The sequence below is a fragment of the Sander vitreus genome, chromosome 9 (assembly GCF_031162955.1).
Source record: "Sander vitreus isolate 19-12246 chromosome 9, sanVit1, whole genome shotgun sequence".
NCBI lineage: Eukaryota > Metazoa > Chordata > Actinopteri > Perciformes > Percidae > Sander > Sander vitreus.
Window position 1 is genome coordinate 18873640 of NC_135863.1, and position 14765 is coordinate 18888404.

The 14765-nt window shown below is 43.5% G+C and overlaps 1 protein-coding gene across 1 annotated transcript; it reads left to right on the forward strand.

Moving 5' to 3' along the window:
- The first annotated feature begins 1527 nt into the window (after positions 1 to 1527).
- ankrd24 (ankyrin repeat domain 24) lies at positions 1528 to 14673 on the forward strand. Its single transcript, XM_078258164.1, has 22 exons — positions 1528 to 1563; positions 3440 to 3570; positions 3915 to 4003; positions 4112 to 4176; positions 4315 to 4372; positions 4647 to 4717; positions 4907 to 5013; positions 5622 to 5794; positions 6490 to 6512; positions 6756 to 6848; positions 7183 to 7293; positions 7407 to 7526; positions 7748 to 7871; positions 8046 to 8224; positions 8986 to 9149; positions 9755 to 10542; positions 10642 to 10952; positions 11454 to 11681; positions 12679 to 12855; positions 12939 to 13100; positions 13264 to 13329; positions 14260 to 14673. The coding sequence occupies exons 1-22, from the start codon at positions 1528 to 1530 to the stop codon at positions 14320 to 14322; spliced, it is 3339 nt and encodes a 1112-aa protein (XP_078114290.1). The 3' UTR covers positions 14323 to 14673.
- The last annotated feature ends 92 nt before the right edge of the window (positions 14674 to 14765 follow it).

Below are 14765 nucleotides of genomic sequence, written 5' to 3' on the forward strand. Positions count from 1 at the left end.
ACAGGTATAAAGTCATTGTGTTTTTCATGCAAAATAAACACTGTTGAATAAGAGCCATGGTTTAATTGAATCAGAACAAACAGAAACAACAAGGCGCTGTGGAATAATTCAGAGAATTAATAAGACTCCCTCATTATAAAAAGGGCTAAATATGGCTGTGACATTTTCTCTCAACTTCACGTTTTCAGTTGTTGCTCTTTCACAGCTTAACAGCACCATTCATGAATCTGAATAGTAGGCCTATACACAAACATGCTGTAGAGCATCCGTGGCCATAGGCAGCATGTACAATAACCTGACACACGCCAACAAACGGTATCTTTCAAAGCCATGAATTTAACCAGAGACGGTTTAGTATAGAGGATCTCTGATTTAATCTTATATGAGCATCATGGGTCTTTCGTTTAAATTTAGGGGCTGGAAAAGAGGCTTCGTCTCCTCTGCCGTGCATTTACTGCCCTCATTTGGTGGCTCGTGTGTATTGCATCCTTTAGCAGTGACAACAGAGGCAAGTCTCAAATAACTTCATTGTTTGTGAAAATAAAATAAAAAACAGCCTAGCTTAATTAACACTAGTACCCATTCACGACGATATAACCGGGCAACGTGGATGGAACATTTAAATAAACAGAGGCGTTAATACCATTGCTTTAGTAAAATATCTATTTAATAAAGTATGAGCTCAGTACCACCCATAGTAAAGTAACATTTAGATTAGCCCTGCACCTTAATATTTTATTTATTTATTTTTCACTAACCTCTCGTTTCATTAAAATTCAAACGTATTAGAGATCCGGGTTCATCTCCTCCAGTGTTGCCATTGGTTAAATTCACTTTAACCATTCAGTGATTGGTTCAAAGTCACCAAAATAAGGAACTTTCCCACAACCGTCCAGTGTTGAAGTGTGAGCTCGAGATACCGACACAATGACAAAGTTACATGACAGAATGCTACTCTACAGTTAACAACCGCTTGTTAAACACTAAATGACAGCTCTGCGCTTCAGCACGCGGCTTTAAAAATGCTTGTTGTGCTGGCAGTGCTGCACGCGACAGAAACGATTTTCATCCATCATCGCCAATCAAACGTTATTCCGGCGTTTTTGCGCATTGCTGATTGGTTGATTTACGATTGGGGCGGGATCCATTCGTGCTGTCCGCCAGGCAGCGCAGTGACTCCAGTGTTTTGCTGTGAGCTGCTGATGGGACAGAGGAAGCACTCACCTGGAGCTGGACTTTTCCTCCACAGGTAGGCTGTTTTTGCATGTCAGTTTATACATGTGACTGCATTAACGGCATTCGGGTTTATGTTAGTCTGGCGTTGGTACATTCGTTATGATTTCCTAAAATATTGGTGCACCCACAGGTTGCCATGTTGCTTGGACCACTGTTGATGACTAAATAATGGGTCACAGTGACTTGAGTGTGTTATTATAAGTGACCTGGTCACTTATAATAACACTCAAGTTTGTTTCTTTGCCTTATTTATTGCAGTGTTCCTGTTCAGACAGAGGCTATCAAACCATTATGAAGAGTCTGAAGGCAAAGTTTAAAAAAAATGAGGTAAGAGCCATCTGTTGTAGGGCATGTGGAGCTTTACAATTGAATGCATTTAAAAGTAGTACACCTGTTTGCTACAAACTATTTAGAGCTATAAGCCATACCAAGCTGTGTTTTAACCTAATATTACAGTGTTCACCTGCTCCACATTAAGTAGTCATTTATATAGATCCCAGGTGTGTGTGTGTGTGTGTGTGTGTGTGTGTGTGTGTGTGTGTGTGTGTGTGTGTGTGTGTCTGGGGGGCACTGGGATTCAGTGTCACTGAGCAGCAGCAGGAGAGCAGGGCTGTCTCCAGACTGCTGCTATAACCAGTGATCTCAGGTAGCCTTCAATTATTCACACGTGCATGCTGTCATCCCTATGCTACTCTGAAGGGCTTTGTAATGTTGTAATGTAATGTTGTAACCGTGTTTCCTAATGTACTATATTTTTAAGATTCTACTTTTTTTGCCTGCTCCATGTAACCACTTGCTTGTTGAAGGCCGACATACTGGGGTCAGTGACCTTGCAGCACTGGTAGAAGCAGATAAACTAGCAACCGCTGGCTCTACAATGTGGCCTGAGCATTTGGGTCCTGGTGATGCTTTTAGCACCATTACAGCCTGTGAGTGAAATCCCTTATAGTGTTACACAACAATGGTGACAAGGACGATCCCCTTAGATGAGTAGTTAAACTTAATAGCCACTCAGTGAAGTTGTGTCTTATATTATTATTATTGTTAGTCCAACCGTCAGATGGACAGATAAGATAGATAGATTAATAAATATCATGCATATATCTCCCAGGGTTTCCCACACACATACACCTCCCCATTGCCTAAGAGACTAAATTTCAGCTTGTTTGTGTGTTTCATTATGTCCCCTCTGCCCCTTTCAAACTGGTAGAAGGGAGCTAGCTTGTTTCTTCTCCTTTTTGCTGAGTCCACACATCACACGGGCCCCGCTCTGTAACTGCAGAGAAACAGATCTACAGTATGACGCTGGCAGGGGGGGTACCGTGCAGGACCTGACAAAAAACTATTGTAGAGAAGGAGGACGCCTGCTACAGAGAAGAAGGCTGCTGAGAAATAATTAGGTTAGAGAAAGGAGGCCAGTGAGGAAATGAAGGAGCTGGCAGTGTTTGAGTTGCAGTGGGCAGACTGGCTATGTCCCTGCTAGCAGCCGAGGCAGGATGATGGGGTAGCGTTTTGGATGCGGACAGGGAGCACTGCACAGGGAGACGTTGTGAGGACAGCATTTAGCAGTGCTACTGTGTGTGTGTGTGTGTGTGAGTTTTTGTGTGGCAAGCTATTCATTTTCATTGGGGGTGTGATTTTTAGGATAGCATAAATTCTCCGGTATATAGATCTCTACTATGACGTTGCTGTGACATCTAAAGGGTATCTGGTAGAAAGTTATGGGTAGCAGAGTTCTCTACAGTATCTAATGTTAATGTGTGTATTTGTTATGTAGCCAGGCGGCAGTGTGTATTGTCAGGCAGGACACACAGCGGTGGCTTGGTTCTCTGTAGCTGTATTTAGTTGTGTGTGTGTGTATGTGCGCGTGTGTGTGTGTGATGCACTGCTAGTGGTATGGATCCTCAGCAGCCAGTTTTTAGCCTGATGAAGCGGTTCTGTCCTTGTTTCAGCCTGCTGCCGCTACCAGTAGGTATCTTCTCTCTCTATCCACTAATCACAGGAATAGGAAATGAAATATCCCTCTTTTTTAAATAATATGTCTTAAAAGTAGTTTATTTTAACTCGTAAAACTGGTATCTCATTGCATTATATTTATTTCAGCTGCCCGGTCATCCATTGTTTTGTTTGTTATGCAGTGTGGTATCAGTTTCCATTGGGGCAGTTCAGGGTGGTGACCTGTTCTTTGACTTGGCCCCCTCAGAGTCAGGACTGGAGTAAGAGTGATGAGAGGCTCCTACAGGCTGTGGAACAGAATGAGCCCGACAAAGTCTCCGCACTCATCGTCAAAAAAGGCCTCTGTCCTACCAAACTGGATGCCGAAGGCAAGTCAGCGTAAGTTGGGCACCTAATGTTTTTCTTAGTCATGAGAAGGAATTCATTTACTCGAAGTAATTGCATTACGTTTATATTCCTTTCCAGTCTACCCATTCGTGTTTGGCACTGAAAGGATTGTATTATTTCCACTTAATACCACTATGAATTCTGCATATTGATCCAATTCTTTATCTTTTTTTTCTCATTGATCCTTTTTTGGTGAATGGTAAAGTTGTATTGCTTTTATTCTCTTGAACTCAAACTAAAGTTAAAAGTGGAATCAGCAGTTGAACAATTCTCTGGAATCAGACATTTTAAATGGAATCTCTAGTGACATGTATTGTCCTTCGTCCGTCTGGTAGGTTCCACCTCTGTGCATCGCGAGGCCGGCTAGAATGTCTGGAGGTCATCATCTCTCACGGAGCAGACGTCAACGTCACTGATGGCGCTGGTAAGGTATTTTATTATCAAATAAAAGTTTTATCTTATAAGCCAAGGCTGTTGAATCTCACACGTGTCATGGATTGTTTATAAATGTCTGTTTTATAACTGATTGCAGGCTTAAGCGCCCTTCACCTCACAGCCAAGAATGGCCAATCAGAGTGTTTAAAGAGACTCTTACAGGTAAAATGACAGCATAGCCAGGTTAACCAACGAATACTGTAAAATATAAATAGAATAATGCAAGCATGAATTTTAAGACTGCATGTTTTACAAATGGTTTATCCTGTTGTTTGCCGTTATTTCTTTTTGACCTGACAGGAGAGATTAGCAGTAGATTGCACCGACAGCATTGGTCGGACACCACTTCATCACGCAGGTAACATTTCAGAACTACAATATGACACCAGTTTGGTCACTTAACATAACGTTGCATACAACAAAGACCTCTCATAGATCTCATCCAACATATTTTAAGTATGAAAAGTAAACAGATGTAAAGGAACACTTAACACTGAAGCTTACCTAACAAAAAAATCTATGATCTACCATCTAAACTGCACACCTTAGAGACTTCAATTGCATTTCATGATGTAAGTATATACTGTATGTAAACCTTTAATATTAACCATAATTCTGATTATTTCCTGTAGCGGTCAGTGGCTGCTTATCCTGCTCTGAGACTCTGTGGGATTTTAAAGCCAGTCTGGATGTCCAGGATGGGGTAAATTGAAGTTTATTTACAGCATTTTGGATTACATTGTTTTTGAATTGTTATGTTAGATGAACAAATAAATGATATTCAGTGATTTATTGTTTATTTACCTCTGTTCCTAGTACTTTAGATAACACTATCAAATGTATGTGTCATTGCTCCATGATGTTTCAATAATCGTGTGCATCTCTCTGTCAGGACGGGGCCACCCCTTTGATTTTAGCAGCTCAGATGAGTAGAGTGGAGCTGTGTGTCTTTCTGTTGGGTCGAGATGCCAATGCAAACATACAGGACAACCAGGGAAGGTACTGGACTTTTTGTGATGCTCGTCTTCTGCGTGGCAGTCAGGGTTTGATGAGGACCACTGGATCTGGATCCTTCTCTTGTAGCTGCTGCTGAAGCGTTGACAGATGGAATGACAGACAGTGGGAGGCCTGCTGGGGCAGACTGGGGCATGAAACAGCCTTCTTAGCCAAGATAGAACCAAAAAACCTCTGCAGGATTATTCTCACAGCAGTGGGGTTGTCTGGGTCAGGATGCAGGAAGGATTCCCATAGCAAGTCTGCAGTCTATGGGGTAGATTTGAAAGGATGAAGGTCAGGAGCTTTCAGTTTGGCTTTGGATATCTCCTTGAGGGGATGATTAGAGGCATTTTTTCAGGCCGCATCATTACGCCAAATGGAAACATTTCAATGTTTTGTCCTGCAATTCATCCTGAATCACAACCTGATTGGTATCTTTGGAATCCTTGACCAAAGTGAAAATAGAGTTTAAGCATACTATGTTTCTACTGATTGACATGCTGATGATCTATTGATTTGAAATGGCCAATGAATCTGAAATTGATGTATGTGATTCTACTGCACTACTAGTTTTTTCCTGTTGTACTATGATATTTTGTTTGAAATCGCAGGTCTGCATTGATGCTGGCGTGTGAGAGTGACAGCGTTGACACCGTAGAAGCTCTACTGAGAGGCGGGGCCAACACGCAGCTGGTTGACGCCCTTGGACACAAAGCCACCGACTACAGTGTAACCACAGGAAACCAACGCATCATGCAAATATTGCAGGATGGAGCACCTCAAGGTACAGTATGAGGCCGGAAGTTTTTTTTCACTTGAAGGGATAGAAGCGATTGAAGATCTCACAAGGCTCTTTTGACAATAAACTCTTTCTATTATCATATCATCATGAATCAAATTTCAAGCAGAATAAACAAAACAGGTCGTGACAGCAGTTATTCTAACACGTTAATTTGAAACACATGGCAACTACATCTAACACATCATCAGACTCAGTTTATGGCTTCTGTATGAGTGCTGCTTTGGATCCTGGCTCTGTCTCTGCTCCTCTAAGAAACAACTGTAATAGGAGGAATTGGATCAGGAGGACAGCTGGGTGTGATTGTAAAGTGGGGTTTAAAAAAACAAAAAAATACGAATGGCTTGTTCCACTTTTATCTCCCAACGAAGATATTGCTGACAAATGGACAACAGATGTGTGGCTGGTTTGAAAAGGAGATGAAGAAGAGAATTTGGTGTGCATATGATGCCTGACCACATCAGTTTTTATTCTATAATTAGAGATTTTGGTGGATTTACTACAAGATACATGGATGGTACTAATATAAACTACATGTTAGAAAAGCGGCAGGAAGTGTACTGTGTATGTATACTTGTGTATGTGCACATATTCACATTTGCCTCTAGCTGTGTGCTGAACTCTATTGCTTTTGAGGTTAAAGTGTCTTGCTGTGTGTCTCTTTCCCTCTGCATTCGTAGCTCCTGAGGGCACAGACGAGGAGGTAATGTTGCATAGCTGTGTTGGATCACTCCCTCCATCAAATCAGATCATGGCCCGTTTTGGCCGATCACATTGTGCATGTTTTCCAATATGAGGTCATTGTTTTTGTTTTCCGCTTTCTTTTCATTGTCTTCCATTCCCCTTTGTTGCTGACCCTTTGTCTCATCTTAGTTTCCTCTATTATCCCGTTTTATCTTAAGCTTGACCTCTGCTTGTCTGTGATCCCCCTCCCACCCCTACGCAGCTCTCCCAAGTCCCCTTAGGCGCCTCATCAGTGCAAGGGGGCACTACCCCCCGAAAACGGAAAGCTCCTCCACCGCCCCGCTCTCCTTTGCAGGTACTGTGAGAAACATCTCAGTGTTTGAAAAACACTTTTTTTCCCCCTTACAAGTAGAGGCCAGCCTTATGGTATTGTTAGCTTGTATAGTACATTCACCTATCATCATCAGTTCGCAACCTTTTAAAAAGAAGCACTGTCTACTAGTACTACCACTACTACGTGAGAGCAAACGAAACAAGAGTGTCCATAATTATGCTAATTTGACAATTTTCCCTTTGGTAGGATCTCTGTAGTAGGCCGTCAACATTGCATCTTGATAAATTAACTAAAGAGAATAGAAAATGTTGTCTTTTTATATTTTTTATTCTGTTTTCCCATCACAAAGATCCAGGGTTTGCCACCCTCTCCACATCCCCGGAGTTCTGCTCCACCTGCCCAGTCCCCTGAACCCCAGTCTTCTTCTCCCTCTCCCCAGCCTCCAGATACACAGCAATCAGCCCAGGTTAGCACTCGAAAGCTTGATTTTTGTTTAGTTATAGTTGCTGTTTGTCCTTCATAGTACACGAAATGCAGACTTTATCAGGGTTTCATATTTCTTGTGGTTGTCTGTGTAAGCCAGAAGATGAGGAGGTGTTTGAGGAGATCCGACGGCTGCGTCTGGAGAGAGGCCGTCTGCTCCAGAAGATCAAAGCCTTTGAGCAGCAGCAACAGAGCGCCCTCTCTGCCTTGGAGGAGGTACTGCACTGCAGGCGGTGCAAACACCCATTGTTATTTATGTCTCTGCAAAATGTTTCATGATTTTATGTAAACCTATGCCTCACTAGAGCTCTGTGTGTATGCATCTTTATTAAAGAAACCAACGTAATTGTGAAGACTGAGGTTTGCTTGTTATAACCACCATTTTTACCTGTGTGTGTGTGTGTGTGTGTGTGTGTGTGTGTGTGCGCGCACGCTAGTTGTCTCAACTAAAGCAGCGTCTAGAGGAGGCAGAGGCAGAGAGAGACAAGCTGCTTGAGGAGCTGAAGGGAGGCCATGGTATTGGGGCCGCTGAGGACATGGATGAAATGTTTGACTTCCCAGGTATGCAATCTAATCTCTCTACTTCCCAGGCCCTGGCAGAGAGCATGTATGTACTTCTATACATGTGACCACACTGTTCCACATGGACATTCCTGTGTGACATTCTATCCCATCAGGAATTGATTTATTACACAGACTGATTTAGTTGTGGTTTCTCTTTAACTTTCCCTTTAGAGATGCTGCTCTCCAAGCGCTCCAGAGCCTCGCCTGCTCAGGATGAGGCCACTTCTCAAAGAGACGCAGACTCGGCCAACCCCTCCCCTGTCCCCGGAGACCCAGGAATTGTTGCTGAGCTGCGCAAACAAATAGAGGAACTTATCTCACACAAATCTGAACTAGCTCTCAAAGTGCAGGTAAGGTCAGGGAGAGTACTAATGCACAAATACACAACCAATGTATGAACACATATAAACCCAATCACACATATAAACTGAAAAAAAAAACTCATTCAACTAACAAAGCACACAAACAATCTCTCTCTCTCTCTCTCACTTACTAACTCACTCCCTCACTCACACGCACACAAACAGTCCCAGGCCTCTTTAAAGAGGATACATTGATAGTGAAGTGATTATTAAATAAAGATGCTGGTTCAGGAGTGGCTGAATGTCCCTGACCCAAACATTAGTCATCACCACTTAAACCTTATGACGCCGCACTCTGGTACACTAATGCAGTGAGGCAGTTACATTCATATACGTATAAATAAAAGAGAACAGCATCAGATGCAGACATGGGGGTTTTGTAAACATTCTTCACTAACTGGGTCGTGCTGGTTGAAGTGCTTAGAATTCTGTTCTGGTTATGGTTCGTTCACCATTGTATGAATAGCATCGACCTAGGCCAGAACTTCAGTCCTGCCCTGCTTTGTGAAAAAGAGCCAGACAGGAAAGTGTGAGTGCAAAGAGAGAGAGTAAAGTAGAACCAAAACCTCCTGCTTTGATTTAAATGGTGGAGGGCAGGTGAAGATGCCATAACCTATACTAACTTAGTTAATCAAAGGGCAGCTCCACCAATTTTACACATAAGGGTCAGTTTAATAGTACTGTTTAGCCTGTGAATACAGTTGTACAACCTCCATAAGGTACTCTAATTCCCTCCGTGTTGTGCACAGATGCTGGAGATGTTTGAGAAGGATGACACAGACATGCAGACCTCCAGCTCGGACTTTGTCCCCATAGTTCAGTATGAGACCCTGAGGAAGGAGTTTGAAGCCCTTCAGGAGCGCTTCTCTCAGGCCCAGGCTTCAGACGAGGCCTCCAGCGTGGCAGAGGAGGGGTAAGATTGGTCAATTGATACAAACTGAAGTGGCCATCACAGATCACATTCACACAACACTACTGTATTAGATCAGGCCTTTATGATGATGTGCATACCTTTGCATCATGACATCATGTATGAGATGGTGTCTTGACCTCTATTACATGATCATTCTTGTTTTTCTACAATCTTTGTTGCTTAACTGCTATACCGAGGACTATATGTGTATTTGTATTATCACAGGTTGCAGTTGTATGCTTCAATACTAATAGGGTTAATGTGTGTTAAAAGTCCAAATATTTGTTTGTTTTACCTTCTCAAATAGGAACATTTGATACTTTTCTCTCTTTATGTGTTTGTAAATTGAATATATTTGGGGTTTTGGACTGTTTGTCGGACAATTCAAGCAATATGAGAATGTCACAGTCTCTTTCAAGAAACTGTGATGGTCATTTTTCACTATTTTCTGACATCTTTTGGACTAAATCATAATTTGTTATTCCAGGATATTATCTACATATTGATCAGTACTGGAAATAACCCCTGGAATGGGGTTATGATATGATATTTTTATTGTTTGAGTTAGTGCATGAAAGATTGCTAATCGTTGTCTTGTTCTGCAGTGGGGATGAGAAGTCTCAGGAAGGATGTGCTGATGCAGAGAGTTTGAAGGCTCTGAAAGAGAAGTTGCAAGGGCTTAAGGAGCAGTTGGCCTCCTCCCAGTCTGAGCTGGAAGAGCTTAAGGAGCAGATGAGCCTTGGGGTGTTTTCTGTGGAGTGTGGTGAAGGGGAAACTGCCGCAGCAGGTGCTGGGGCTGGGGCTCCAGAGGGGTCTCCAAGCCAGGAGGCACAGCAGCTAAGAACGAGGGTGACGGAGCTAGAGGAGGAGCTAGCTAAGACACAGGGTGAGGCAGCCAGTCAGAGGAGCCAGGACAGTGACACAATCAAACAGCTGACAGAGAAAGTAGAGGAACTCCGTGCTGCTCTGTCCCAGAGAGAGTCTACCAAAGAAGACGGGGAGAAAGGCGTCGAAGGAGAAGAGACGGAAACAGTGAAGGGCCTCCGTGACAAAGTGGCTGAGTTGGAGGCAGCCCTGGCAAAGAGCAAGACGTCGGGGAAAGAGGGAGGAGCAGCAGGAGATGGAGATCAGGTCCGTCGTCTCCAGGAGCGTTTGGGAGAGCTAGAGGGGGAGCTGAGAAAGTGTGTGCCTCGCTCGGAGTTGGAGGAGGTGCAGGTGACTCTGGGGCTCCAGTGTGAGCAGCTGGCCAGGGAGAGGGCGGACGTGGCTCGAAGGCTCAACAATGCTCTCCTGGATCTAGAGAGACTCAGGCCTCCTCCACGCAGAGATGAGGAAGAGGAGGAAGAAGAAGATGAGGAACATTCAGAGAGCTCAGAGCCCTCAGGCATGTCAGGTATGCAGTGTTGTTTTTGTCTACTTAAAGTAACAAAGTCATTTAACATTATAGACGTTTCTGTCCATTTTGTGAATGATCATGCCTCTGCCCAATCAGAGCACTCCAGACGCACCATGGCCGCAGTGAGAGAAGAACTGGAGGTGGCGAGGCAGGAAGCTGCCCAGGCTCTGGACTGTCTGTGTGCTGAGCAGGAGGGCCGCGCACAGGACGCCCTGCAGCTGAAAGATGCAGTGCCACTCTCAAAACATAAGGAGGCGCTGTCTGCAGTGTCAGAGCAGCTAGCTCAGACGCTGCAGGAGCTCCAGGAGGAGAAGACCCTTCGTGGTCGGGCTGAGGAGCAGGCTGCCAGACTGGAGGCCAAACTGCAGGCCATGCAGGATGCCGTACCTAAAGAGGAGCATGATAAAGTCACGGTCAGCAGCAATAGCAAATCTTCCAGACTCAGACTTCTACTTCATATTAAGCCATTTCTCATTGTACTACATGCTCTTACTTCATTCATCTAATAATCCAGAAGAGGCAAAAAGGGCTGGTCCTTAGCTGAGATTTAGTTTAGTTTAGAACAAAATAAGTTAGCAGCTGTATTTAGCTGTTGGTGGTCTGGTTTTGATTGACAAGGTGGTACGTTAACGTTAATTGTTGATCATTATCTAGTGTTTTTTTTACTGAAAAAGTGAAAGTTAGTTAGTAGGACTAGAAAGAATTCTAATCTTAACAGGACTAAGAGCATAGCATTGCAGATCAGCACAGTTTTCAGCTTTGTTGCAATGCATATTTCTGATAATCCAATGGGTTGTTACATGATTTATTTAACTTAAGATGTAGGATAATTTTTTTGCTGTAACTTCTAACTGGTCAGAGTGTACATTATCATTATCATCCATGTGCTTCCTGCCTCTTAGGCAGAGCTCCAGCACTCCCTGCAGGCCAGTGAGAGCAGTGCAGCAGCGGCTCAGGAGGCTCTGAGTGAGAAGGAGATGGAGCTGAGAGAGCTGAAGTCTCAGAAGGCTGCAGAACAGGGTCTGATCTCCAAAGAGGACCACGAGGCCCTACGGCTCTCTCTGCAGGCCGAGATCAACGCCACCACAGCCCGTTTCAACGATCTTACTCGCAAACATGAGAAGACTTGCACTGAGGTGTGTGTGTGTGTGTGTGTGTGTGTGTGTGTGTGTGTGTGTGTGTGTGTGTGTGTGTGTGTGTGTGTGAGAGAAACCACATCAGATGTTATTGTGTCTGCCACAAAGTGAGCCGTGTTCCATGAAGGCCTTTTTACTGCCTCTTCATTATTCATTATGTGTATTACTTTCTCTATTCAGTCCGTCTGTGTTTCATTGATCCCTCTGTACATGTGCTTATTGAGACTCAGTGTTGTATGTGCACTATAAGCTACTAATGACACTCCTAAAGTCTTTTCCAGTCAGATATAAAAACTCACTTTGTAAACTAGGTAATTGCCTCTCTGACTCACGTTGGCAAACACAGAGGTTAATACGGGGGCACATTTTCATACAGAGTAGGATATTAATATGGCTTTTATGTACTTGGTATTTTATTACAAAAACATGGCCTTTAGAACACAAATCCAACATTTGAATTTAGTGTTGCTTACACACACACACGTATGTAAATTAGTGCCAGTAATAAAGTTACACTTACCTGAAACAAAAATAGTTAAACATGGCAACAAAAGCAAATGTGTATAGATACCATGGGAAACTGGGACATGTTCCCATGGTAACAAAAACTTAGACAACAGTGGTTTTGGAAATAATGATTTTGAAGAAATATTTTAGATTTTACTCAGGAAGTGAAAACAGGAAATATAGAAGAGAGAGAGTTTGTTCATTCACTAAATCGTGAAGTATAGCATGAGTTGTTAATATGGAAATGTTGAAGACAACCAGCAGAGTAGTTGAGAAGCTTTTCTACCAGGCAAGCGTGGATGTTTGTCAGTATGAAGCTGTCAATATCAATTATAGCAGCAACTGAAATTCCCCTTTAAATATCAAACTCCAGTGCTCCTGGATCAGCCTCCAACGTCTTCTATATAAGCAGAGAGCATCTGAATGTGTGACCAAACATAGACAGCCTTGCTGAAGTGACAGAGGCCCACTGGTTGTTTTTCTGGTCTAGGTATTCCAGGTGCAGCGAGAGGCTCTCTTTAACAAGAGTGAGCGGCAGGTCGCGGAGTCCCAGCTGGCCACGGTGCAGAAGCAGCTAGCTGAATTACAGGCCCAATCCAGCCACATCCAGGAGCTCCACAAGGGCATCCAGGAATCCCAGGGCCTGGTCAAGGAGAAGGACCGCAAGGTAAGAGTTTAGATAACCAGTTGAAACAACTGCTGTTGGAGCACCTTTAAGGTGGCCAAATTGATGTCTCTGTCTTCGTGCAGATAACAGAGCTGTCCAAGGAGATGTTTCGGCTAAAGGAGGCCCTGGGAGCTCTGTCACCTCCTCTGGGCATCACCTCCTCCTCCTCATCTACCCATCATGGTAACCCTGGGCAGCAAATGGCATTGCAGAACAGGATCGCCATTCTTACCCAGCAGCTCCAGGTAAGGAGAATATTGTAATTAGCGATGTGTGAAGAGCAAAAAAAATCTGATTTCTAAAAGACTTTTTTTCTGTCTTCAGTATATATCAACCATTATTTATAAAAATGAAAACATACACTTAAATCTTCACATGATGGTAACATTTTCTGTGACCTTTTTGCAGGATTGGGAAAGAAAGCACAAACAGGTGGTGACTGTGTACCGTTCGCACTTACTGGCAGCTGTACAGGTGAGTTGAATGCATACATACACGCCACAAATTAAGACTTCAACTTTTTGTTATGAGATGTGAAAAAGGTTTCCCTGTGAGTGTATTTGTGGGGCCTGCCTCAGGATGGATCAATACAATTGTCAAGGTTCAACTTGCTGGACAGCCACTTGTAGTGTGGACTGTGAATGGCACTGACCGCTGGATTTGAGTTTGTGCTGACAATTAAGAGCAGGAATGATCTGTCCACCATCTCTGCGGATGAAATTTCAGAAGAGGTGCAGGAAAAAGGAGCTCGACTCACTCTCTCTCTCGGCAGTACCATCATATTCCACAACTAAGGTGTACACATTAGCTATTTCTTTTGTCATGTTGGTTGTAATAAGAGATTGCTCAGGTGTCGTTGACCTCTAAGAGAACTGCTGCGTTATCTCTTTGGCAGGTTGGGTATATGGGATAGGCTGTCCAGTGTGCCTAATCTCTCATTCTGCAGCATCTGGCATTGAGCAGTGTACAGAGTGTACATGGGCACAGAACTTCTCTCCTGGGTCTGTTTTCAAACTTTGGAACAGGCCTATAGCGTTACAGTCAATCTGTGCAATCTTTATAAGCAGTATAATCTGCAAAAGCCTCTACCTCCTAAATAGCGCAAGAGGCAGCTTGGAGATGGCTTGCCATACTCGGTTGGCATCTCGTTTCAGTGGTAGTGTCAGTACCCCATTGGCCCCTCTTGATTGAGGTCAGAAGCAGGTTTTGTTGTTTATGGCCTGCTTTAGTGGGTCTGTCCTTGGCCAAACCTGCAAATTTCAGTCTGCTGATCTGCAAGGATGAGTGGGTACACCTATAGAGCCCGTTATGGGGGTTCTGCCTGTGCTCATATAACAAGGAACCAATGTAGAATACAGTGTAGAAATGTCCTTTTCTTACACTGGTGTGTGTGTTGCCCAACAGGGCCGAATGGACGAAGAGGTGCAGGGTCTGCTACTCCAAATCCTGAGGATGTCACAGCAGTGACGCTGAAATCTTATAATGTCTGCAAGTCTCTCTCCACCTCCAGCTCTTTTACAGGTCAGCATGAAGCAGCTCCAGCTCAGCAACCTGTGGGGAAAGCATCATTGAGACCATTTCTCTAGAAAGCCAAATAAAACTAATCTGTGTTCAGACATAGCTGCATGTGTACAATACAATAACTTAAACAACAGCTGTAGCTTGACTGATAAACAAACAGTGAAAAAAGTGAGTGCCTTCTTGGCTGGATAAGTTAAATGACAGCAGCCTATAGGTCAGGGGTTTATGGTAGCAGACAGTGAGTGTGAATAGAGAGTGGTTATTAAGCAGATAACATCAGGTACATTGATTGTGTGACAAGCCTATTGATTTTATACAATATTGTTATAATAAAAAAATAAAAAGAAATTGCTCTGCTGTTGATCCTGTTCTTTGTAACTCACTTCATG

What these genes read in the sequence shown, in the direction of transcription:
- ankrd24 (XM_078258164.1), top strand. Translation starts at nt 1,528, where the DNA reads ATGAAGAGTCTGAAGGCAAAGTTTAAAAAAAATGAG. An exon ending in CTGAGGGCACAGACGAGGAG is followed by an intron (nt 6,513 to 6,755) that starts GTAATGTTGCAT and finishes ACCCCTACGCAG; the next exon opens with CTCTCCCAAGTCCCCTTAGG. An exon ending in AGAGCCCTCAGGCATGTCAG is followed by an intron (nt 10,543 to 10,641) that starts GTATGCAGTGTT and finishes CTGCCCAATCAG; the next exon opens with AGCACTCCAGACGCACCATG.